Source organism: Takifugu flavidus, chromosome 15 (assembly GCF_003711565.1).
Source record: "Takifugu flavidus isolate HTHZ2018 chromosome 15, ASM371156v2, whole genome shotgun sequence".
Classification (NCBI taxonomy): domain Eukaryota; kingdom Metazoa; phylum Chordata; class Actinopteri; order Tetraodontiformes; family Tetraodontidae; genus Takifugu; species Takifugu flavidus.
This window is the reverse complement of record NC_079534.1, coordinates 7,017,734-7,042,330: the sequence shown is the minus strand read 5'-3', so window position 1 is coordinate 7,042,330 and position 24,597 is coordinate 7,017,734. Positions and strand designations below refer to the sequence as shown.

Below are 24,597 nucleotides of genomic sequence, written 5' to 3'. Positions count from 1 at the left end.
GGTTAGATATAGCATCTAAATGTAGCCAGAGTAGGAGACAGACGACGTAAAGAATCCTGGAGTGAAAGGCTGCGGAGCTCCTGGACCTGCCGAGGTGATTAAGGGAGTGCTTACTTAACTGCTGCCTATGAGAACTAGACAAAGAAAAATGAAAGGCAGATAACATCTGTAGAAAGCACCCTTTGACCCGTGATTCAAAGATATGCAGAGCAGTTACAAATGGGAATCGTTTTGATGGCAGCAGCAAATATTGTTTTTGTCACCACTGGGTTTCTGCGGCGAATCGTGTCTGGAAAAACACGGTTGCCGATTGACAACCAGGCTGGAAGGACACGGATTCATGTTTGCTACTCAGCATCCAGTCCAGCTGTAATATATTCCAATTCTAAACTGGACGGTTGTAATAAAACACTTCAGGTGCTGATGAAAATTTTACAATTATGAAAGATGAATTAATGACACGACAGCTGCTTTGGACACAATGGTGGTTATTTGAATAGTTCACAATGATGTGAATCAAAAATTCAGCCTGAGCCATGATTTGATAACCATCTGCAGATAACACACACACAACCACACACACTGAAGCGAGCGTACCTTTAGCCAGAAAAAATATTCAAGGTCATTATTTGTGTCAGACTGAGCTGTACAGGGAAACCAGGCGTTGCTTGGTGATTTGGCACCAACCTCCAGGTGCTGGTACCTGCAGAGCTTCACACAAAACACACAAAACACACAAATATGAGTCTGATATTTAATCCCCACTAAACAATCCAGCAGTTGTTTCTGCGCTGATATGAAATTAATACTATGCAATAGCGGAGAAAGATACTGGAAACCAACACGAAGCAACGAAGAAATCAGTAAAGGCATCAGTCCAACGGTTGGGCTGCTCAGTTTGAAACTTCTTTTTTCTCGAAAAGGGTTCACTTGATTCCTGATCAGAGCCGCACGCTGTTACGCCCACACTGATGTTCCTTCTGGTTCTGGTTTTATCTGTTTGGTCGTCCTTTTCTCCGAGAACCCCGAGTGATTTCGGGTGTGCTGTGGCCAAACGTTCACATTTACGGGCCAAACAAAAACAGTAGTGAGCTGAAAACATCACGGCTGCCAAAACAGCCAAGTTGCTTCTACTTTGGGCCAACTGCTGACATGGGCTTTATTGTCAACTGGAAGTCTTTAATGTGCTGTGTGGCTTAGCCTTCATACCTGAGTCAGAGATGGCTCCCCGGTGGCAGCGTGGGGGGGACAGCGGTCGGGGTCCTGGTGGGAGGCGGCCGCAGTAGATGCCCACTGATCTGTGTAGCCCAATGGCGTGAAAAAGCCACAGTCCCGGACGCTGGAGGAGCGCTCGAACTCCTCGCACGCTCCGTCACCATCAAACACGTAACACTGACTAGGCGCACCTTGGGAGATGAAGAGGAGAAGGAGAGAGGAAGATTTATGAAAAAAAATATGAAGGCTGGATCGTCGATCTGGCAGCGGAGGCGCTCGTCCCCCACTGTTCGACTCCAGGCCTGTTTGTCAATGAACCAAACCTGAGCAAATGCTTCTTGTGTTTTCATTGGCCACTTCAACTTAGTCATATCAGCTTAACCAAAACCGACGCCGCGCGCTGTCAACAGGCTATAAATTTTGCTCGGATCTGGACTTTATTTAATTATCAAAACTCTCAATAATTTTGTTCTACAAGTAGGCAGAAAGAGGAGCTTGTGTTTGATTTGGCCAGTTCGTCAGATCTCAGCAGGTAAGATCCTGGTTACACGAGCGTTTCCCATATTTTTAATGTGTTATATTTATTTACTTTTTTAAGGCAGACAATGACTGTTTTAGGGCTGACACTTTTGTTTGCAGCGATAAAAACAGAGCCGGCTCAGCTGTGCAGAGCACTGTGAAATGAGGGAAAAATGCTAACTACCGCTTATAAATTAGCACAGGGATACCTTGGTGCCTTAATTATTTAAAGCAGCTGCACTCAATAGGGAAGACTTAAAAAAATAAAAAATAAAATAAAGAAATAAATAAAAGAACAGACATGACACAAACTCTGTGTCCTGTGATTGAAATTACATAAGTGGCGTGTTTATGGTCGCTGGCTCGTGCAGTAAAACATCTGCTAAGTTAACATACAAGGATGCAGGGTGCAGTTAGAGGGGAGTCCAGCTTCTTGGCTCATAAATTATATGACATCAGCTTCTTGCCTGTACTGTAGGCTGAACTAAAAAGACTGAACTCAAATCAAACCTTTACTCTAATTTTGCATGAATTAGATGTCTGGATTTAAATGAAATGGGAAAAAAAATGGCACAATCAGTAAAATCTGGCTTTTCAGCGGGGTCTTGTTATTGTTAATGGTTACACAAGACATAATGTAAGAATACCTATGGCTAATTATAGCACTGTAATGGTTGTTATTAGCGTCATTTCTCAATCGGACGGGGAGCACGACAGCTTTTAATGCGGCAGCTGTTTATTAAAGAGCGGAAAAACTTCCGACACTTCACAGGTTTGGCCTCATTAACATCTGGACAGCTGTGGACAGACACGGCTGCACGATTGGCTCCAATTAGTCAACGGAAACATGGTTCTGATGAAAGATAAGTGGAATGGAGAAAGCTGATGTGGAATATTGTCATCCCCAGTTCATCTGGCAGTGGCAGGCTGTGTGAACTCATCGCAGACCCAGCGAAAATGACCCTGTCTCTTCAATTCCAAGCCTGTGTTTATCAAACCTTGTAAGGAAGGGCTACTTGACAATTTTTTAACTTAACTATTAGGACCATCTGTTTTCTATTTCATGTCTGCATGCTGTAATCATATCGTGTAATCTAACTTTTAGGCTGTTAAAGAAATACAAAATTAGGCCCGAGTCAAAAATAGGGTGAAAGCAGCACATCCACGGCTCTGCTATGACGAGTTGACCATAAAAGTAGATTGTGCGGTTGCTGCAGAACAGCGGTGAATTGCAGCCGCTGGCTTGGGTGAATGTCCCTAGGTGAAGAAAAGCCAAACAGATATTCTATGACTAATAAGTACAACTGAATAATTGCATTTAAGTGTTGCAATTTGTAAAAATGTGCTGTTTGCCAAATTGTTTTCCTTCCTAGCCATTATGTCTTTACGTTGTAAAGCGAGAGATGTAATAGCTTCAGTCACGGCATGGCGAGCTCTGGTAGTGGAGACACGGGGATAACTCTGCACTTCTTTCCCCCTGACAAATAAATTGACTGGATAATGGAAATTTTATCCCCGTGACTAACTCTCAGAATTGCACCACACAAGAATAAGTTCAGTCCAAGTGCTTGAGGAAAGAACAGGCAGCCTTGAAGGGAAGTCGGGTCTCCCATCGCATCGTCAAAAGTTTAACAGTAATTCGTTTGTGAAGAGTAACTTCGAAAGCTTTACAAAAAATATTTAACATTTGTGAAAAAATCAGCTCAGTCCTTGGTGCGTGTTTACACAATCGCAAAAAAATATTAATCCAGCTGAATGTTCCAAGAACGTCCAATCAAGACATTTTTAATCATCCCTTCCTATTGTTTCATGTTAGAGGAATATTTGAATTGTCATTTTACGACAGTAGTTCTGAAATAGATCTTTCTGATCTGCCTCCAGCTCCCACTATTACTTGGAATATTTCTCCTGATGATCATAGTGTTCCAGCCGTTTTTTTCCGTGTCCAAATCACCATTGTTAAAGTTGCGCTCCAGGCTTTGATTAAACTCTATAAAATTGCGTTCATACAAATATTGATTTCAATTTTTTCATTTAATGAAAGTAACCGTCCCCTAATAGAATGTGGTGCTTTTACCCATAATCATCATGCTGGAAAATGTATAATAATGGCCAGCAGATTAACTACACAGACGCAGACTCCAGTCAATAATTGCTGTTTCTTGACATCCCATTAATGCATAAGTGAAGAACGTATGACTATAATGCACCAAGACTTCTCTAGAGAACAGTGAGGTTCTCTCTGTGGCTTCCTTTAGACCACTGAAACACACATTCAGTGGCAAATTTTTGCTCTCCAAGTGAAAACTATGTGACCAAATAGCCCAAATGCTACTGTAGACAATTCATTTAAGCCTCAGGACATTACGAGAGCCCTAACTGCTGATGTTTTTGTCAGTAGCTAACGTTCTTCTTCTGTTGAGGAAAAACAATTGGTGTTTTTTTGTCAGAATTCAACGATGATTGGTCTATATTATCTCGATTTACAGTTGATTCTTTATTGTAAGGTTTGATTTGTGAAAAGGGGGAAATTTTGAAAACCATCATGACTAATGGTTTGTTGGAGGTGGCTTATGAGGTGGCCTCCCGTCACTGCCAATGAGCTCAGTTGTGAGGAGCAAAGTCCTGAACAGCTAGTCGTGGCTGCTCTCAGGGGGAACAGTTATCCGATAGTCATTCTGGACATAATTTACCAGGCTGGTCTGTAAAAATCAATCGCCTTTTAAATCGATAGGAAACCAATTTGTGCTCGTCTTCGGTGGTTCTGTATAGTTGTCCTTGATTTTGATGCTCTATGTTGTTTTATTAATTTTATGTATAACTTCCCATGCTTTCATCATTTATGAATACTTTTCAGCCCATCTGAACCAGCCTTTGTCCTGTTGATTATTCTTTTCATGTTAAAGTTGGATGAAGCGCCACTGCTTTAGCATTGGAAAATCCCTGGTATTTATTTATTTATGTCGCAGCTGCTATTACATATTATCAGACCCACCTCACACATGTCAACCACGTTTTAATGGTTTCTTAGGTGCGTTCTGAATATTCTTACAGCTGTGGTAATGTAGTAATAGAGGACAATGGGTCAGAAGACCTGTGTTGCATAATCTGAACAAAAGGCAACCTTTTAAATGACTTCCTGTCATAGGAAGTCTCAAATCAAATACTTTCCTCATTGTTTCAGGTTAGAAATAGAATAACCTTTTACTAGTCCAAACATATTATTTGGGTATCTGGAGTGGTGATATATGTTAGAAGGACTTTACTAAATTACTTTAACTTCCACATCACTTTGCTCTGTTATATGCATTCCAAGGCAAAAATCCCTCCAGCTACAGAGCACAAAAATCCAACAAAAATTTTATTATAAAACAAGTTCTGGAATCAATTTGGGGAAACCGATTGACTTGGACTTTTCCAATCATGAAAAGTAGTGAATGCCATCTTTATGTGAGTCAGGTCAGATCAGCTCAACTCCCCGCTCTGAATGTAAATAAATCCATGCATTTCTGTTTGCAAAGACCAAATATGTTTCATTTCCAAAGACATCATATGCCACTTTTCCACTGAAGAGCTCTCACCCTCCTCAATATCAATGGGCATGTTAAACTCAGCAAATAAAATTATACATTTTATTCATTCAACCTCAACTTTATTCAACCTGGTGATATTTGCTTTACCATAGAAATTGGCTCTACTTTTTCCTAAAAGGCTGATACCGATTTTCACCACAGAGACTGAAATTGACTCACCTTTGCAGTTAAAGCCCGCCTCCATGCGGCACTTCTTAGAGCAGCCATCACCGTCCAACAGGTTGCTGTCGTCACATTCCTCTAACCTACAGAGGAAACTATCCTCACCATCATTTCTCATTTTTTTGGTGACTTAATAAGGTCTAATCTTCATCAGTCACATTAAAAAGGAAACATATGGATCTGCTTTCGACTCTAGTTCCCGCTGATACTTCTGCTTTCTCTTACCTGATGAATCTGTCACACAAGTTTGATCTATAATACTCAGCAAAGTCTGATAAAATATAGGTTCTCCATCATATCGGAGAGCAAAGACTCCATCTAAAGCAGTCTGGGTGAATAAATATAATAAAGGAGAGATATAGGAGATAAAGGAGAGAAATGTCACAGACCCCTGAATGAGACCATCTCCACAGTAAGGTTGTCCGTGGGTGTAGACAAGAGGCGGGGAGAAAGTGTTCAGGAGACCATCTGCTTCCACCTGGATCATGTACTGGTATTTGACCCCCTGCTGTACGGAGCTGGAGAGCAAAGAGGAAGTACAGGATTCAGGTGGGGTGACGTCATTACATGCGATAGATCGTCTCTGAAGACCTGGTAGTTTACAGCTTACAGAGAACACAGTGACTCTGAAGTCTACCTCACTGGGGGGTCTGTCAGCAACAGACCTTCCATCTACAATCTCCTAATTGATTTGCTGCCACTGAAGAGAACACGCGAGGAGGAAACTCTACCTTTAATAATCAAACCTCCATCCAAAAGAGGATCTTCTTCCTCTGTTGTTCAAGTCTTTTCCTTCTAAACTGCCCTCCTCAGTCCGGCACAGGGTGAAATTCAGATGAGAGGAAACGATGGATGTTTGGAACAACTGTAAACACTGATCTCTGATCAGGAAGACAGCGTGATATCTGATCAAGCGTAACTAATCGACATGTGCACGTCCGCTCTGGGGCCAGCAGGATGATTTTGTTTTTTTTTTTAAAAATGTTTTAGAAAAATGTACTTTGAAAAGTGCAATAATTGCACACGGTAACCTTCAGAACCTTCTGAATGTGATGGCAAAATCAAAACATTTAAGTTTGTCATTTCGAAGTGATCTGATTGGTTGGTTTGAGCGGCTGCCATCAGCACTCATCTTTCTTGTTCTTATCAGTCAGATCTCAGTTCACTTTTCCATTCCTCATTTCCCTCCTCCAACTGCCATTGGCTCTCCCCTTCCATCATCGCGACACTGCTCGCCGTCCTTCTCCAGCCTCCTTGCTTCAGCCCTCACTGCCCTCTTCTGTCCCACATAGCTTAATCCCCTCCGGTTCTGACATCTTTTTGCACTTACAGACAGGTTGTGCAACACTGATGTGTTTTCTGAAGAAGAAGCTGAAGCTTGGCCCACCTTGGCCCTGCTATTTGGTGTCTATTCCAAAAACCATTTGGACACTTTTTAACAGGATGAAATCAACCCAGCTTAGTTGGGGTGACAGAAGGGGATATCTGGCATCTACCTGTCAGTGAAGGTGTGCTGTGTCTGTGGTGGTGGGGGTTGGGTAAAGGCCGGCTCCCGCTCGATCTTGTAATGCAGAGGACTGCAGCCAGAGCAGAGCGGGTTCTCAGGCCCTGACGCCAACATGACAGCATCAATTTCCAGCTTCTCGTCAAAGGTATAGAGTTTAATGGCAGCGATGGTCGTATTGCGGGTATCAAGTCGCAGGGTGAGGGGCATGTCGCAGAACACATGCTGGGGTCCAAGGTGGATGCTCTGCTTCCCGTCTCTGATCAGCTCTATGTTGGCAAGAGCTGGGTTGTCTAGTGGGTCGGCACAAAAAGACAAACTTACTTTAACAAAAAGTATGTTTGTATTTTATCCAGACCACATTTTCCATACTGATCCTATGGTTTTTCGTTGCAATGTCACTGGGTGCTACATGTCTAAATAGGTCCAGTTGGTTAATCTGGATTTATTAAATAACAAAGCTTCTGTCACACCCATCCAGTGGAATTATATAAGGTATATTCTTTTCTCACATGCATTATTGTGTTACCGAGCAATAAGAATGTTTGTGCTCTCATTTGAATATTAAATTGCAATTTTGGGCCAAAAATTCTGCAGAAAAAAGATAATGCTCATCCAACACAAAAACATGAGACACTTACTTGAAGAGATGTAGGTGACCCAGAGCGTGAGTGAATGTGGAACCATCGGATGGAGGAAACTCAGTGTGAGGGTGCAGCCCTCAGTGTCAGGGCAGGGGGAGGTCACGTTGGTGTCGTAGAGGCTGAGCTCGGGGCTCCAGGCCTGGAGACTGGGTTCACAGGGCTGCTCCACGTCAGGGGGGCCTGGCGTTCATAGCACAGTCACACAATTTTACTCTGTTTATACGCTTATACCGTATTTTCTGTAATGACCTTTAATTATATATAACATCTGCTATTATGAATAGTATAGAAGATAGATATTGGTGTAGTTATTAACACATTTTAAAGGGCTATGGCAACCTTCTCTTTATGTTATTGACAACATTCCCTGTTGTTACAACTACTTAGCTTTGATCAACTTAGCTGTGCTGAGTATGAAGCAGCAGCCCAGCACCTGCCTAGAGACATCAGATAAACGTTTGTGGTAAAATGTGCGCTCATTGTGCCTGAATTAAAACACCTCTGCTACTCTAAGGAACCCCTCTGTGCGCACATGCGCACGTGTGTGTGTGTGTGTGTGCGTGTGCCCAAAGATTAATAATGTGACTGTGAATCATCATTGTAAGCAGCAGGAAGAGTGAAAAGGGAGAGCAGACAGCAGCCAGTAGACTGACCGTCTCCACAACTGTGCACATACCACTGTTTAGAGGAAGACTGTAATAGACTCTTCATCATCATTATGATCCCACAGTGAAAGCAAGTCAGCCGTAATTTCTCCCCGCCCGCCCCTCCACCTTCCCGCTGCTTGTTTTCAAAGCATAAATTCCAGTGGAGGATTTCCACATATTCGGATTAAGTTTCAAGGTTACAAAGTCCCACACGACATTTCACTAACCAATGGCCTCATCAGGAGTCCAGTAGCCCGACGTGTCGCAGACGCGAGAGGAAGAAGCCTCATAGGCATACTGGTGAAAAACGCCATCAACGCCACAGTCGCCACAGCTGATCAGAGGGCCAGAGGCAGCAGAGCTAGAACCGAAGCAAACAGATAGATGATAAAAACTGACTGCATTCAAGCTCAGTTTACAGTAGTAGGTTGTCTGACGCCTCTTTTACAGAGCTGATTTTATGATTACAGATGCATATGAATATATACTACTGCTAATACATGTATAAATATGTCTGAAACCAAAACAATTCCAAATTAAACTATTATTCCACCTAAAACTTGTATTTTTCATAGTAAGCAGTCAGACAACATTCGGTTGCCATAGTTTTATACCTCTGATAAAGCGGGCCTCTTATAGGAGGCAGCCAGTGGATTGAGACAGAATCTAGTTTGTGGCCAATAACAACTGGGGCCAGAGGGATGGAGGCAGGGTGCCAGTCTGCCATCCAGGTCTGGTAGACCAAGTCCAGGTAACAGTGCATCCGAGCCACTTGGTTGGGAGTGAAATGGTCAGTGCAGTTGTCGTCTGATAGTGGAGGAAAGGAGAGGTTCAAACATTTGCCACAGTGCTAAATATGGGAGGAGAAAAAACAATCGACTGTGAACAGCAGGTGTGCGAGAATAGTCTACTTTCCCCTGTTTACATTTGAATTGCACAGTCATTCAAGCTTCTGTTCAGAAATGAGAGGGTCTGCTTCACATCTCCTACCACGTCATATAATCAGAGTATGTCCTTTGGCATCCAAGTTAGTTTTCTGTGTCAACTGGACTGTTTTTTCAGTTCATGAACTGAAGAAGCCTTCTTCAAAAGAGAGTAAAAACAGTCCAGTTGACACAGAAAACTACCTTAGATAATTATGGATGATGGAGAATCTACGCAGATATGTCCTATGTCATGAAAGCGTGTGCAACATGGCTGAAAGTGTACCTGTGTAGCTCATGTAATTGCTGTAAGGTGTTCCCCTGTACATGGTCACACCACACGTGTCATTTACAGCTTCCGGGTCCTGGCAGGCTTTGGATTTGGGCATTGGTGCAGTGTCAGCACACAGGTCTCCCGTCTCCATGGATGGAGTGGTCTCCTGATGTCAACCAGACAAGGAGATCAGCTCTTGGAAGCATGCGTAGATTTTACAGATGATATTACAAAAAGCAAATGGAAATCTTTTTTTGTTTGTCTTCTTTTGTTTTGTTGTACTCAGTGATTTGGAAATAAAACAGCCATGGATGAAAAATAGAAATGTCACATGAGTGTCCTGAAAACACACTTACCTGACATGGATCATCACAGGACTCTCGCTCACTTACACCTTTGAAAACATGGTAAAGACCCAAGATGTGTCCCATCTCATGGATCATTGTGTTTTGGTGGCTTACAGTACCAAAGTAGGCTGGATTTAGAACCATACCTCCTGCAGACACACAACAATTGCAGTATGTTTTACAATGAGGTTTAGCTCAAATTTCAGGACGAAGCCTTACCACCTTCAACTATACCCTTCTTAAGCATTACATGAGTCTACAAACAGGATAAACCTTTATTCCTACAGCTATTAAAAAATGTAAAAATTCATTTGCATATTTTTGCTTGCATGTCTGTGTCATTTTTCATTATTTGCTTATTTATTCTATCAGCGTTTACTGCACGATTAGTGTGTGTGTGTGCGTGTGTGTGTGTGTGTGTGTGTGTGCGTGTGTGTGTGTATGTGTGTGTGTGTGTGTGTGTGTGTGTGTGTGTGTTTGTGTGTAGGTGTAGGTGTGTAGGTGTAGGTGTGTAGGGTTGGGTTCTTTTCCTTTGCATAGCAGCATCATGCTGTGCATCAGGCAAACACACCCGCCTTGTGTTGAGTGCTTTAACCACCCAGATCATTCACTTGTTCACAATCGCTGTATACAGTTATTGACAGTAATGCTCTGTCAGCGTTGTGACATCACTGGGGTTGACACCTAAAAGTTCTCAGAACATGACAGACCTGTCCAGCCCTTCCCCACACAACAGTTTTGAAACATAACTGGTGCAGCGCCCAACTTAATCAATGAGAGAGAGCATGTTTGGGGGGTTCTGGGTTGTTGTGGGAGCCATTATGGACAGTAGGGGGCCACAGTGAGCAGAACTTTTCACTCTCTTCTAATGAGACAAGCAGCAGAAAGATGCCCTTTAACTATTAAGTCTTTGCTTACAACAACCTCTAATCAAGATAGGTCACAGTTTACATTGTTTGGATAAAATCTGGCACTACAGGATTACTTAGAAGAATATACAAAAGAAAGATGTCAGTATGTCACAATGGAAGAATATAAAATAAAATATAGTCAGAATCAGCACTTCTGTTTGGAGTTTGGCTGTTTAAATAGTGAGCAGAAAATGTTTCTTTAAATAAATTCAATTGTAATATTTAGTTCACCGACAATTACTAGATAATATTGTTAAATTTTCTCAAATGTGTTTGTGTCAAAAGTGTTTCCACTTTTTGAAAGGACTGGCCAAGAATGGAGGAGTAGGTAGGGATTCAAAGTGTGAAAAGAGGACTTCAATGATACAAAGTAAAAAGTACAGTGGGGAAATGGTTCAGAACAACGTATGAGCTGTTCCTCACTCACCCTGGTGGGTTAGTGCCTCTTTAGCCCACGGCCAGGTAGCAGCACCTGCCAGCTCTTCACGAACCGAGTTGCTGGCAAAGAAAACGTTGAGCATGTCAGCTCCGCTCAGGTGGAGCTCCTCCTTCAGCTCCTTGACACTCATGTAAGCCCTGTGTAGACAGAAAATCAGGAAGGAATAAGGAATATTTGTTTAGGGCTGTGCTCCCTGGAAATGGTAAATTAACCTGTGTGATCGACTGTTACTGATCTGAGGACTGTTCTAAGAAAATCAAACGAGGATCATTTAAGTCTGCAGCCTTTTGAATGACATCGATTTTAAGACTGATACATGTGTCAGATACTTTTGTTTATCTGTTAAATGACTCTCGGAGTGACCTTTGACCAGGATTCGTCTTATAACTCTCAACTCTCATGTTAAAGCATCTCCAGGAGCTCCTTTTGATGAGCTATAATGCTGCAGACTAGGGGATGACTGTTTAGCTGTCAGGCACCCCTGCTAGAGAACCAGCTCCATGTCCTGGTACAAGCTGAAACCTGGAGGTCCCGAAACTTAACTACACCCAAAAGCCTGGGAGAAGGAGAAGGTTGTGAGGAGGGCCTTAAAGCTAGCTACAGTGAAGAAACCTCTCCTCTCCTCTCCTCTCCTCTCCTCTCCTCTCCTCTCCTCTCCTCTCCTCTCCTCTCCTCTCCTCTCCTCTCCTCTCCTCTCTCCTCTCCTCTCCTCTCCTCTCCTCTCCTCTCCTCTCCTCTCCTCTCCTCTCCTGTCCTGTCCTGTCCTGTCCTGTCCTGTTCTGTCCTGTCCTCACCTCTCTTCTAGTCTTCTGTAGGTCAGTGATGAATTCCTTAACACATTTCCTTGACACTGTTGCTTTTTGGAGGGTAAGGTCTTAAAGGTGATTAGGCATTTAAGACACTTTTCAGGTCCGTGAATGAGAGAACTGATTTGGAGTGGAAAAATCAACCTTTCATAATCATGTCAATTTCTTTGCATTTTCTGCCCTTATAGCTGCAATAGCTGCCACTGAATGAATGAAAAAGGTGGGAAAAAAGACAGCAATATTTCACATTAAACCCTGATGTCCCATTAAATGACACACTCCTAAACTATATCAAGGTTGCTTAGCAGCTGGAAATCCTGTGTGAGTGTAATCCTTCCCTCAGTGAATTCCCGCTCTCCGCACATGACATACTGTAAATAAGAATGTGTTTTCACTGGCACTTTGCTTGGCTAGATTAAGTTTAAGTGTGATGTGTTTCAACAAAATCCTCACTCTCACTCCATTGATGAAGCTTAGCTTAGGTTCCAAGCCACACATTTCCACATCTATCACCCCAGTGTGCAATCACAAGTGGCAGAAAGTTGACTACATCAGACATTAAAGTCTAATGCCAATTGGGGGGGTTGGGTGCTCTACATAAGGGTAGAGTAATAACGAAATTACAATATGTTGACAGCTCAAACACTGTGTGAATTAACAGCAAAACGCAAAAGTTTTCTCTTTATTATTGCTACTATTTTTCAAAATAAGAAGAAAAGGTTCACCATGCCAAATCTTTGATGTAAATTATTAAGTATTGCATCTATTATTACTACAGTTAGATAACGACAAGACCTATTCTTTTTACCGAGATAAACCATTACTTCATCCAACAAACACTTCACCAAAGTCCAAATGCTACAGTAATAAGTATGTAAGAGACCCAAGAAACCCAAGAAATATGCCAGGGAGCCGCATTGATGTGACCTTAGTGACCCACACTCGCAGCTGCTTTTAGAGATGAACAAGCACGGCAAAGAGACACATACTGTAGTTCCTCTTTCTGTCTGGACCTCCTGAGAGTGAGATACAGAGGAGCTGAGTGAGGTCCAGGAAGAGAAGATGAAGAAACATCAAGAGGAAAAGCTGATGAAATATGAAGAGGAAGATCTGGAGAATAAAAAGTGGGCTGAATGAAACAGAACCTGAAGACAATTTGAAGCTCAAACAAACATACAAACAGAAAAAGGAACTACTGAAGAAAGTATAGAAGAGAGCAGGAGTTGTACCTTCAGAATAAAAATTGTAATGGCAGAAGCCAAAAGGCTGAAGCAAGTGAACAATCCAGGATTTACTCATCCAGAAAGAAGAACGCCTTAATTCAGTCAATGTCTACTCAGATTTGATCGGCTCTTCACCTGGCTCTATACCCCTTGACTAACATTTACTTAAGAACTGGCGCTTCATTTTCTAATTTCCAAAACATTTGGCTCGTACTAACACACAGCAGCTGCACACATATAGTTTCCGCCACAGTGCTGAGCTGGCCAAGAAGTCAGGCAGGAAAAGGGGGAGATATGGAATAAAAAGCCGGACCAGAGACATAAAAAAGGTTCAGTGCTGTACGTGCCAGCAAAATGTCATCCTCACATTAATTCTTTCTCTGACGTGCACACATATCAGCCTTTTCAACAAGTCAGAGTTGAGACCTTTCCAGAAGACCACCACTTCTGTTAGCTCACTGCGCCCAGGATTTATGACACTGGTCTCCTGTGTATTGGCCGTTCTTCTCATCCTCAGACGAAGATCCAAAATTTACTGGCAGGAACTCTCTGTAAGGTTGTATCACATACCCACTGTGACTTCTGATACTTTCAAAAACACGACAATAATTATAAGAGTAACCATGGTAGCCATTTCCAACACAAAGCAAAAATTTAATATGCCATTGTAACATGCACGGCTGAAGTTAACCATTGTGGAAACGTGTAGCAGAGAAAACTACTGTGAACCAGTAGTTAGGACAATAAAACCAGGTGAAAGCTGGGGTGGGAAAAGGTAGTGACAGAGAGGTGATCTCCAGCTGCAGCTGAGGGGCAGAACATTGAATGAACATGGCTGCTATCAACGTAATAAATTTAAAAGTGGGCATTTAAAATTTGAATTAAACACTGGTTCCCAGTCCATTATACACACTCAATTTCAAAGGAGAACATTCTACCTACATACATATTCTACCTGCCTTGTCCTTGATTTTGGAATGCACCCCCTTTAGATGTCCACACTTTAAATCTCTACTCACCTTTTCTTATTGTTATTTTAATTCATCTACTCATCTTTCAGTTTCCCAAATCCCCTATCTTCAATGCATATGTTTGGACTGTGGAAAGAAGCTGGAATGTTGGAGAGAACCCATGTAGACGTGGTCAGAACATGCAGACTCCACACAGAAAAGCCCCTGGAACTTCCTTGCTATAAACACCGCTGCTAAAACCACTATACCACCATGCCACTCTCTTATTATTAGTAGTACTAATATTCCATTTTTTGTGTCATTTCTCACAAAACTGTCTTCCACTGAAGGCTTAGGTTTGAATTACATATGCAATGCACACTTTATTAAAATTAAAGATGCTATTTCACCTTTATTTATTTCCATTATGGTCTTCAGTTGCAATAAGAGTGGCAATACCAAAGCATGTAAAATGCTATTAAGGGTGAACACGGTGTCTAGTGGTCTGAAGCACATTAATAATAATTAATAGATTAATAGATTCTTGTGTAACACTGCTGCGCTCTGTCAACTCCACACATCAAATGCTGATTCTGTTGCTTTGAGAGAAAAAAAGAAGAAAAAAAAAGTTCAGGTTACCATATTCTGCTTCTCTGTGGCCCAGTGTAGATCTTGTGGTTACAATTTAGATTAACAAGCCAAATGTAAGAAACATGGGCAGACGACTTCATGGCAACCTTTGGCGATGCTATTTGGAGCTCTGCGTGAGGCTGCCTGTCAAACCAAATGGAAAGCAGCAGGCTGCCAATCCACTTGTTTAGCAAAAATAAGTGTGTGCCTTGGCTCCTTTGCTCACCATACCCACTTCACAGGGCTCTCTCTCTAAAACCATTGGGGGAAGAGAGTACCAATTTGTGCTTGCAGCATGTTGAGATGTTTGAGGCACCTCTGAGCTAAGGCACGGCCGTGTGCCGAGGCAGAATGCCCACTCACAGGGAGTCTTTTTAGTGGTCACTTAAGCCCAGAAGCTTCTTACCTCAAAAACATTTCCTCACTAGTGGAGTCCCACTGCTACTTTTTCAACTGGATACTTTCATTTTCCACTTGTATTTTTATATGCTGTATACCAGTAATAGACTAATCTTTTTTTTGCAAAGGATGATATAACTGCAATTTAGCAGAACATTTCTCCATTGTCAGAACTACAAAGCATTATTATATTACACAATAATGTGATGAAGTTATACTGTGTCCCTTGCAGCCAAGTGCAGGGAACAATATGAGAGATATAGCTGAACAATATGAGACACCTCTACATACTTAATACAATAATCCAAGGTATGCTAACTGCGTGTTAATGAGTTAACATCCATCTTTCTGTTGTTGAGTGTTTTGCACTCCTGGTTTCAGGTTCTAAAATGCTCAGGTATTACTAAAGGTTGAGTAAACCTCTCACTTGGCGGAGATGCAAGGTTTCTATGATGGGAACTTTCATTAAAGAGCATGATTTTGAAATTTACAATTGAACAGCAAGTAGACCGGAGAAAAACTGATGTTAGTTGATCTGGTACCAAACGCTAGAAAAGCAACTGACTTATCTGCTCAACACACCTGTCAGGAGACTCTGGATCGAAGCAGGTCTTGACGACATTAGTGAACTCTGGGTCACAGCAATCTCCATCATCATAGTCATACTGTATGCTGTTGCACTCCATGTTACACACTCCATCTTGTCTTTTCCAAGTGTAACAGGGCCCCTGTCTAAGGCAGTCCCCTCCATCATGGCCTGTTCTTGGGTGGTCACACTCTGGGTCACATCGGCGGTTCCCAATCTTCTCAATCTGGCAGTTGCTGAGAATAAACTGTTGCCGGAGGCTGGTATTTTTCTCGTTGTGCACACTGAGATCAAATGTAATGTTGTATGGATGAAAAGCTTCAATTAGAGCATCGTGCTGGAGCATGATCTGGGCTTCAGACACAGTGGGGTTTCCGCCATCATCGTTACAAAGGTTAACAATGCGATAGCGAACGCGCTTTTGAGTGCAGAGTTGCCAGTTGTTGTTGTAACCAGAAATTATGTCTGTGTTGTCACAAGGTGTCAAGCCACAGGGCGGTGGCAGGTATGGGGAAACGACTTCTTGTTCAGGAACAGGAGTGGTGACAATAGCCGGGTGGAGTCCGATTTTGCTTGGAGTCCAAATCTGTTCCACCTTCATGTTCGGAGAAAAAAAAATGAGCAGAAAAAAGAAATCTGAGTCAGCGACACCTGACCATTCCAGAAAATATTCTTTTGTAATTTGCCTGCAGATGCAAATCAAGAGTCAAAGGGTAAAATAAATTTAGTACTTACTTTCAGGAAGTCTGCCCACATTGCCAAGACTGGTAAATGCAGGTCAATGTGAAGCGGTCCTTTCAGCAGCTCCTCCTGCGAACGCTTATAGTTCCACAGGACGACCCCACCTATGAGGCCCCTGAAGCTGAGACTCTGATCTGACTGGCCGCTGCCAAGAAAGAGGTTCCTGCATGTTTTCATGAAGGGACTGTAAAGGTTCCCGGTCTGCAGGCTGCTCTCTCCATCCTGAAAGAGCAAGTAATTCAATTCAATCCAAATATATCTTCATAGTGTCTGTTATCTCTGCAACAATGGTGGAAAAACTCCCTTTGACAGGGAGAAACCTTGAATGGGACCAGGTTTATATGTGGGATCACTCTGCTGATGGACAGATGAGTAAAGGAGGAAGAGAGATCAAGCGGGAGAGAATGACAGATCACATCTGATTGAAGACCACATGTCTGATGATGATGGCATTTACTGGCAGTGCCAAGGTATGTATGGACAGGTAAGGGGAAGGGAAGAGAGGAGAGGAGAGGAGAGGAGAGGAGAGGAGAGGAGAGAGAGGAGAGGAGAGGAGAGGAGAGGAGAGGAGAGGAGAGGAGAGGAGAGGAGAGGTTCACTTTGTCAAACTTAAATCAACAAGCTGATGCCGTAAGAGGTACAGACACAACTCAAAATATCGCACCTTCGCCCCGTCAGTGTACAGAGTCATGTGGAGGCCGTCATAAGTGACCATCAGGTGAGTCCAGGAATCAGCTCGGTATCTCTGGTGGCTGTAGACTGTGGTAGCTTTCACAGCTCGGTCAGTGCGTAGCGTGAAGTAGAAACGAGCATCCTTGGTGCTTCCAGGCTCAAAAGTGCGGATGCCTACTGACCAACCCTTGTCACTGAGTGAGTGGGAGCAGTTGTCAAACACACCTGTGGGAAATAAAGAATTACACATTACACCACAGCAAGTACAAAAAATATGAATACAATGAAGTTTTTTTCATGCTGAACACAAACAGATCAAAGACAGTGAGACATGAAGTAGGGCTGTGGCATTACACTGAGGCCAGGAACCTATATTTATCCATGCTTCTGTAAAAACATCTGCTCCCCAGATGTTGCTTTCGGGTCAGGAAATCCCTTCACCCTCCCCATCACTGTTTATGTTGATAGACACTTCCATGTATATGAATGCTAAACTGTCAAATATCCCAAAGAAAGTGAGTTTTCACTGCTGCATCTCCACAATTCATAGTGAAAAGAGTTCCTCCCCAGGGTCACTAGTCAATTTATTTAATTTCTTTCTACTTCACAAATATACATCACATATGATGGTCCAACAAGGATCCATGAGGGGTTTGAACGCAGCATCAGTCATTCCTGAGAACATGCCAACAAGGTTAAGCTCCTCTTCTCCAATCTAGTTCATATATTGAAACATGTAAATTATGAAACATGTTGTTATGAAATTAAGCGGTACTTTTTTCCAAACACTAGTTTGATGAGGTTTCATCTGCTGGCAGACCGGGAGAGAAACCAAATCATGAAAGACACACAACAGCAGCAGCAGTAGACTACAATAAGTCAAAGGAGAGAAGGACGTCAGCCGACTCAGAGTTACCTCCCAGCAGAGGGGAAAGAAGAATGCAAAATTCAGACAGCGGCTATGGGTAATTGGGAGCATGCTGTCTCCCTTAGGACCACATGGTCGGAGCTTTGGAAGTCAGATCCTGCTACACTTCAATGTTTGCAATCCTGGCAATGTACTACCTTTTCAAAGTTCAGGAAAGGAAATGGTAACTTATTTTCAGCCTGTAGTCAAAGTGGAAAGGCCCCAGTAATCAAACACTTATAGCAATGACAGAGAAGGTTTTTTCTAACACATGAAGGGAATTGTCCAAAAAATAGTATTTAAGCTCCAGTAGTAGACTATTTTTGTTTATTTTTTATTTTATTTAGTTTCTTCATTCATTTTAATTGACAAAAAAGGTTTCTTTTGCTGACTAGTTTCAATGTATCTCTTCTGCTTCCCTCACAACCATCGAGTTCACTTTCTTATTCAATATATTGAACACTGAGTTTTGAAAACTGTTGACTCATGGGAACTGCACCAGCATGGGTCTCATACAGTCATTAGTTGCCTCTATTACAAAAATTATTGATGAATCTATTTGTAATTCCATAAATGTTGCCATTATGAGCAAAAATAACTTTAGACTGTCTCTATAATATTAATTTACCAACATACAAAACAAAACAAAATATCAGCTGATTTACAGAAAAAGAGCATTAGTGGTAGCACCAATGTCATGTCAAGAAGGAACTAAATGAGTTTGTTTGCAACTGTATTTGTTAAATTAATACAGGGCACTAGACAGAACATGAATTCCAAACACTGCTGCCTCACATAAGGAACCAATGAAGGGGAACGGTTAAATAATGAAGCTGGATCTTTGATCAAAGTAAATGTGAATGGACATGACAGTTTGCGGCCTTCCTGAGTCTCTGGCCCACTGTGGCGGCCTGAGTGCTGACCTGTCAGATGTAGACATGTTCCCTACTCATATGTTGTTAATTAAATCGTTTATAAAGAGATGGCTTTAATAAGACCAGTCTGTCTGCAGTAGTGCAGAATCAACAGAAATGCCCAATGAGGAGATGAAAACACACAATAACTAATTAGCTTTATTTTAATCACAACTAAAAGTATGTTTTCATCAGCATTAAAAATAGGATTGATTGTACCATCTGGATTTGATTAAATGGATATCACATGTGAGCATTTGGAGGGTCAGTACCTTGCTAAAGGGTACTTCTATAGAGGTCCTGGCACCTTCCCCTGCCACCAGAACACCTTTCATGTTTTGTCTGCACTGGGGATTGAACAAAGAACCCTCTGCTTCTCAGCTACCACCACCCTGTACTGTCATACATTTATCAATACTACTTATAATACACATAGTATTATAATTCCTGATCAAATTCCTGATCAAACCCTGCTAGTAATAATAATATGAATAAGAACAATAATAACAGTGATGACGTTGAGATGTGTAGTGAGGGCAGGCATAGGGATGAAAGTGTGTGTGATTAGGTGGGAAGAAAAGCGTCAGCTTTGATGTGTGAATGGCTGAACATGTGAAGAATGTAGGTGATAGAGAAGATCTTGATGCTGTTTGCTGACAGAGACACTGAGGAGAAGACAGGAGGCGGAGCTAGAGGTGGAAAAGATGAAGATGTTGAGGTTCTCTTTGCTGGGAACAAGGATGGAGAGGATCAGGAAGGAGAACTTTAGAGGTGTAGCACATGTTAGATGTTCTGGAGGTAAAACCAGAGAAGCCAGCCCAACATAGGTTGAATATGTCCAAAGGTAATAACTTATAATTGATGACTACTTTGATTAAGATAAAACAATCAACAGTTATTAACAGTTATGTTATAATATATTTATATCTTTAGTGTGGATTGGCTCCAATAGCCAGAGTTATCCTCCTATCAAACATTTGTCAAGAATAGTAGAATATAGTCTGGCCTAGTAACTATTAATTGAAAAAAGGTGTGAACATCTATGATTTTCAGTCATAACCAGAGCTGACACAAGCCAGACTAATATTGTGTTCGACAACTTCTTTAAAAAGGGCATCTGAATGGGTTGTTGCACAAGGACGAAAGCAAACACTGTTAGGACTGCTAAAAAAATCATTAGCTTCATAGAGGAGCTGGATAATCACAATTCAGGAGGGAATAATGCAAATAAATATCATTAACACATAGAAATCAAGCCAAAGCAGGATGGAAGCTCAATAGTTATTGTAATGTTTTTGCTGACATTTTTACAGTTTGCATAAGAGAACTATCTGACACCTTTATGTTCAGTCAGTCCTTTTTTGGTTTATTACAAACTGCCCATTGAAACCTGTTTGCTTTGTAGCAATATTTCCGTTATTAATCAGTGTGCTCTTCTTTAACAAACTGGCTATTTTGTCAATAAATGTGTTGTGTCGAATGTCATTAAATTCATTAAATGCTCAAATGACACAAACGCTGTATAACTGAATATTAACAATTATGACATTAATTAACCAATTCATTATACACTTCTTTAGACAATAAAGTCTGAACATCCACGTTTATTCAATTAATCTATAAGAAAAAAATGTTGGATTTTTTTTCAGTGGTGTTGAAAAATTACGATTACAATCTATATTTAAGGTATTTTAAATCATTAATTTACAATTGCTCTTGGAAAGGTTCTATCTCGCTATTTATTTTTTATTGATGATTATTTATTCACGATCACCTGGCTTTAGGGTTGACTCACCTGCGACCACCGCCGGGTTACTCTGCCCTCCCTCCGGCTTCACCCACAGCTCCAGGCTGAACTTCCCCCTCGGTAACTCCAGCCCGGCTACAGGATTCAACTTAAGCTGCTCCTGACGTCCACTGAAGTACAGGGCAGTCATCCAAGAAGAAGGCACGCTGAGTATGGGACTCTGCCATGGAGACGGGCTACCGACAGGCTGGCTCACCGGTGGATCCACCTCCTCCACCTCCCCGGAGGAGTCCTCGTCGCTTCGGCCTTCCAGAATCCCAGTCGGTATCTTTTGGTCTCCATCGTTCTCCAGCTTGAGCGCATGGAAGTCTTGCAGGCCAGTCGTAGCTGTCGGGCTGTCCGTGGAAACCTCTGTGTGCAAGCTGGAATTACTTTCTTCCACAAGAGGAAACATCGACTGGAGGTCTTGGGTGAGCCTGGAGCTTGAGGCGCTGGAGGATGGCACCGCAGACGGCACTGTCGGCGCGCTGAACGGAGAAAGCCCGCGGCGCGCTGTACTTGTTCCATAATGCAACTCTTTCTCATCAGTCGCAGAAAGTTTATCGTACTTTCCATTCTGGTCCCCTGCTCCCACTGGCACACTCTGTTTACCAACCCCACTCCTCTTCTCCAGCCAGACCTGGTGCGTGCTATCGGTGTCAAACCGGCAGCCTTCCGCGCAGACCGCCGCAGCGCTCTCTAACGAGTACGAGCCTCTCCGGCTCCTGTGCGTGCGCTCATAGGCCACTGGAGGGCGGTGTTGCGACAAAGAGACAGAGCGGGGTTGCCGCCGGGACCTCCAGACACCAGAGACGGTACAGGGTTCACCTGCTAAGCTGGAGAGCTCTCGGTCCGCCCGGCGGGCCATGGCGCGCTTGTACCGCCGCAGAGCATCAGAGCGCACGGGGCTGAACAGCCACGTGTTGGTGATGAGAACAAGAGAGATGACCACTGGTCTAATCAGCAGCATTTTGTCGTAATAGGAAATATATGTGGTGGGTTTATTCTGAGAGAAGGTTGAAAATGGGCTCCAAAAGGTCACACCAGACTGTTCTTACCGGCTTTGTTTGCGCATATTTGCCCAACAATAAAACGCGCTTTCAACGTGAAAAATGTTAAAGTAACCTACGAACGTAACCAAATGTAAGTGATCAACTAACAGTGCACTAACTAATAGTGCAAACTAAAGAGGGGGTAATATTGATGGCTGCACATTGTGATATTTGTAGGTTTCTTTCAGTTTAAAATAAAAAAGTTTTTCTCTGCTGCTGCAGCGCATCACACTTGACTGGTTAACCTTTATCACTGTCACTACTGTTCACAGGTACAAAATAAAGATTTACGTCTGCTTTTCGATAGTTTCGGCAGGTTTTCTCGTTGAAATTGATCAGATTCAGTTCAGTAACACTTAAAAAGTGAAGTAACACTGAAGTGCGGATACATTTTGCTTTGTTTTCAGGGGGAAAAAAGATTTGCGTGAACAATCAGATCACTTTACGCAAAAGCCTCTTATTTCGTTTTACCTGATCACTGCTGCATCATTTACTCTCCTGTTCCGACATGCAAGGTGAATCTGGGATATAAAACGCACCAAACTGAACAGACAAAGTTATTCCCGAGTAAAATACAGTAAAAACCCGTTGAGTGTTTCTGAATGCTTCGGGGTCTCCTCCTCTTGGATAGGTTGTGCGCCTGTGCGCGCCTCAGAGTGACTTGCTTCTCCTCTGCACCGGTCCATCCAGCAATATTAATATCATCATCCATTTATCCCCCACCCCCTCCACCTCTCTCTCTCTCTCTCTCTCTCTCTACCTCTCCCTCTCGTTCATCAGGAAGCCCCTGCGCGCCCTGACATCACCGGTAAAAAAGTGTGTGTTAGAGGGGCGGGAAATGGCGTCCTTCCCTTACTCTTGCACTTCAAGGCTTTTATAAGGGAAACCCTCTTCTTTCCTCATCCAGCTGCGCAGTCCCGCACCTCGCATCTTCCACAAACGCCTTAAGAGAGAAGGAGCCTATATATTAACGTTTCTGTAACGTTGTTGCTTTAATTCAATTCAATTCAATTCAATCTTTATTTATATGGCACTTTTCATACACTGGGTAGCACAAAGTGCCTCACAAAGGATAAAAACAACAAAGAGAAACAAGAGAATCAAGAAAAAGGACACACACACAGATACACACACACATGAATACACACACTCAAACACACACACCCATACACACTAAGAAGCTGAGACGTGGCTGGGCACCGAGACCTGAGGTGAAACTCATACATCACTCCAACCATCTTATCTCCATCTGTCTCACTACTAGACCTAAATCAGCAATACTGGAAATAAGTTTCTCAGTCTTCAACATAACTTTTAATAGGATCAGTTTTCAAGATGTAGAAGGCGCTTGATCCTTGTTTTTAAGATGACATTTTAGCTGGGTGCTTTTTAAGAGCTTGCTTAATACTATTTTTTTATTATTTTTTGAAGTTTCTAAGCTCAGCTTGCATATACTGTATATACTGTATGTATCAAAAAAACAATAGTACTGCATATTTATTTAAATATAATAGGGTATTTTGAAAATGCAATTCAAGTAGAGCTAACGTAAAATGTATTTACTTCTGTGTCATGTTAATTTATGATACACTTTTATTATTAAAACTGTTATTAATGTACAAGGTGAACATTTCATCTCTCCATCTTCGCTTTGTTTCCCTTCTCTGTTCAGGCTGGACATGGCCGGACTCCTCCAACCACTCTTCCTTTGGTTCCTCACCTGCTTCTCATCGGCTCATCAAGGCCCTGCAGTATTTACCGGTAATCCCTCCCATACTCTGCCAGTCGCTCCTTGAATCTTTCGTGGTAGATCACATTCGCATACTGGCATCAGCTTTGCATTTTTGAAAAGTCTTTGCTTAAGTGTTTTTTTGGATTTCTGTTTTTTGGCTGCCTTTTTCTTTTGCCACCAGTCTCACCTGCCGCACTCTCGTCTGCTTGCCAGCTTTCATCTTCTGGACAAACGTAACGCCAGACTTCGCTCATTTGATTCGTTCGTTGTGTTATTTGTTAATAAATCCATTTTAAGATGAAGCATTGTGGTCTGTGGTCATTGTGGGTTCGGTGGTCTGTCTGACATAAGCTTCACATACATTGGTGTTGTTTGACAGTTGGACAAGTCAAACAGAAAAGCCCCTTGACAACAGGGGGTTCAAACCTGGAATCTTGGTGCTGTGAGGTTGTGTTAAGTTTTGTTTAACAAAAAACTTGGCTATGCTTTTTTTCATCCATCTTACTTATGCAACAGAAGCAGGCGCCATCTGATCCACACATGAGGGTTTGGGGGGCTTTCGTTTTCATCACCAAACAGCTTATAACTTATGTGCTGATGTGGACCAAGGCAAAACTAGAGAGGGGGAAAAGCATCAGTAACCCAAACACAGGGAAATTTTATTACAAATCAGATGAGAAGAAAACAAAGAAGAATGAACTTTCTGTAATGATGCTGCATTTAGTCTTCTGGGATAATGGTGCATTAAGATTTCCCAAGTTTTGGTTCCTGTTCATGGTAATGGTTCATTACCACCCTTTTGGGCAAAAAGAGATTTCAAACATTGAAGAAGCACTTCGGTGGCTTTGTCTCTGTCTCTTCGAGCAAAACTGAGTGAGCAGTATATGTTCCGAAGTTCATCATTTGGGGTTTTTGCTTATCAAAAGTGTTTGGTGAGTGGAAAAAGAGGCTTTAGCAATATATCTGATAGGGACACAACGGCTGTCAAGATGGTTGACAAGGGCACTGCTACTTATCCAAT

The 24,597-nt window shown here is 42.2% G+C and overlaps 1 protein-coding gene and 1 long non-coding RNA gene across 4 annotated transcripts in view; one reads left to right on the top strand and one right to left on the bottom strand.

Moving 5' to 3' along the window:
- pappa2 (pappalysin 2) overlaps positions 1 to 22,520 on the bottom strand; it is a 40,056-nt gene extending 17,536 nt beyond the window's left edge. For 2 of the 3 annotated variants that reach the window (XM_057056555.1, XM_057056556.1), the window contains exons 1-15: positions 20,802 to 22,517; positions 17,178 to 17,410; positions 16,508 to 16,735; positions 15,769 to 16,367; positions 11,167 to 11,315; positions 9,838 to 9,977; positions 9,494 to 9,647; positions 8,899 to 9,091; positions 8,512 to 8,645; positions 7,635 to 7,817; positions 6,986 to 7,286; positions 5,879 to 6,007; positions 5,487 to 5,572; positions 1,210 to 1,406; positions 598 to 711 (exon numbers count right to left, since the gene is read on the bottom strand). In XM_057056555.1, coding sequence (XP_056912535.1) covers positions 598 to 711; positions 1,210 to 1,406; positions 5,487 to 5,572; positions 5,879 to 6,007; positions 6,986 to 7,286; positions 7,635 to 7,817; positions 8,512 to 8,645; positions 8,899 to 9,091; positions 9,494 to 9,647; positions 9,838 to 9,977; positions 11,167 to 11,315; positions 15,769 to 16,367; positions 16,508 to 16,735; positions 17,178 to 17,410; positions 20,802 to 21,762 — 3,801 coding nt within the window. In that variant the 5' untranslated portion in view covers positions 21,763 to 22,517. Of the gene's footprint in view, positions 1 to 597; positions 712 to 1,209; positions 1,407 to 5,486; positions 5,573 to 5,878; positions 6,008 to 6,985; positions 7,287 to 7,634; positions 7,818 to 8,511; positions 8,646 to 8,898; positions 9,092 to 9,493; positions 9,648 to 9,837; positions 9,978 to 11,166; positions 11,316 to 15,768; positions 16,368 to 16,507; positions 16,736 to 17,177; positions 17,411 to 20,801 lie in introns of all 3 variants that reach the window. The other variant, XR_008953960.1, reaches the window with a different exon arrangement.
- An 899-nt stretch (positions 22,521 to 23,419) lies between these two features.
- On the top strand, positions 23,420 to 23,878 carry LOC130538716 (uncharacterized). Its single transcript, XR_008953966.1, has 2 exons — positions 23,420 to 23,605; positions 23,758 to 23,878. It is a non-coding gene; the product is annotated as an uncharacterized LOC130538716 (long non-coding RNA).
- The last annotated feature ends 719 nt before the right edge of the window (positions 23,879 to 24,597 follow it).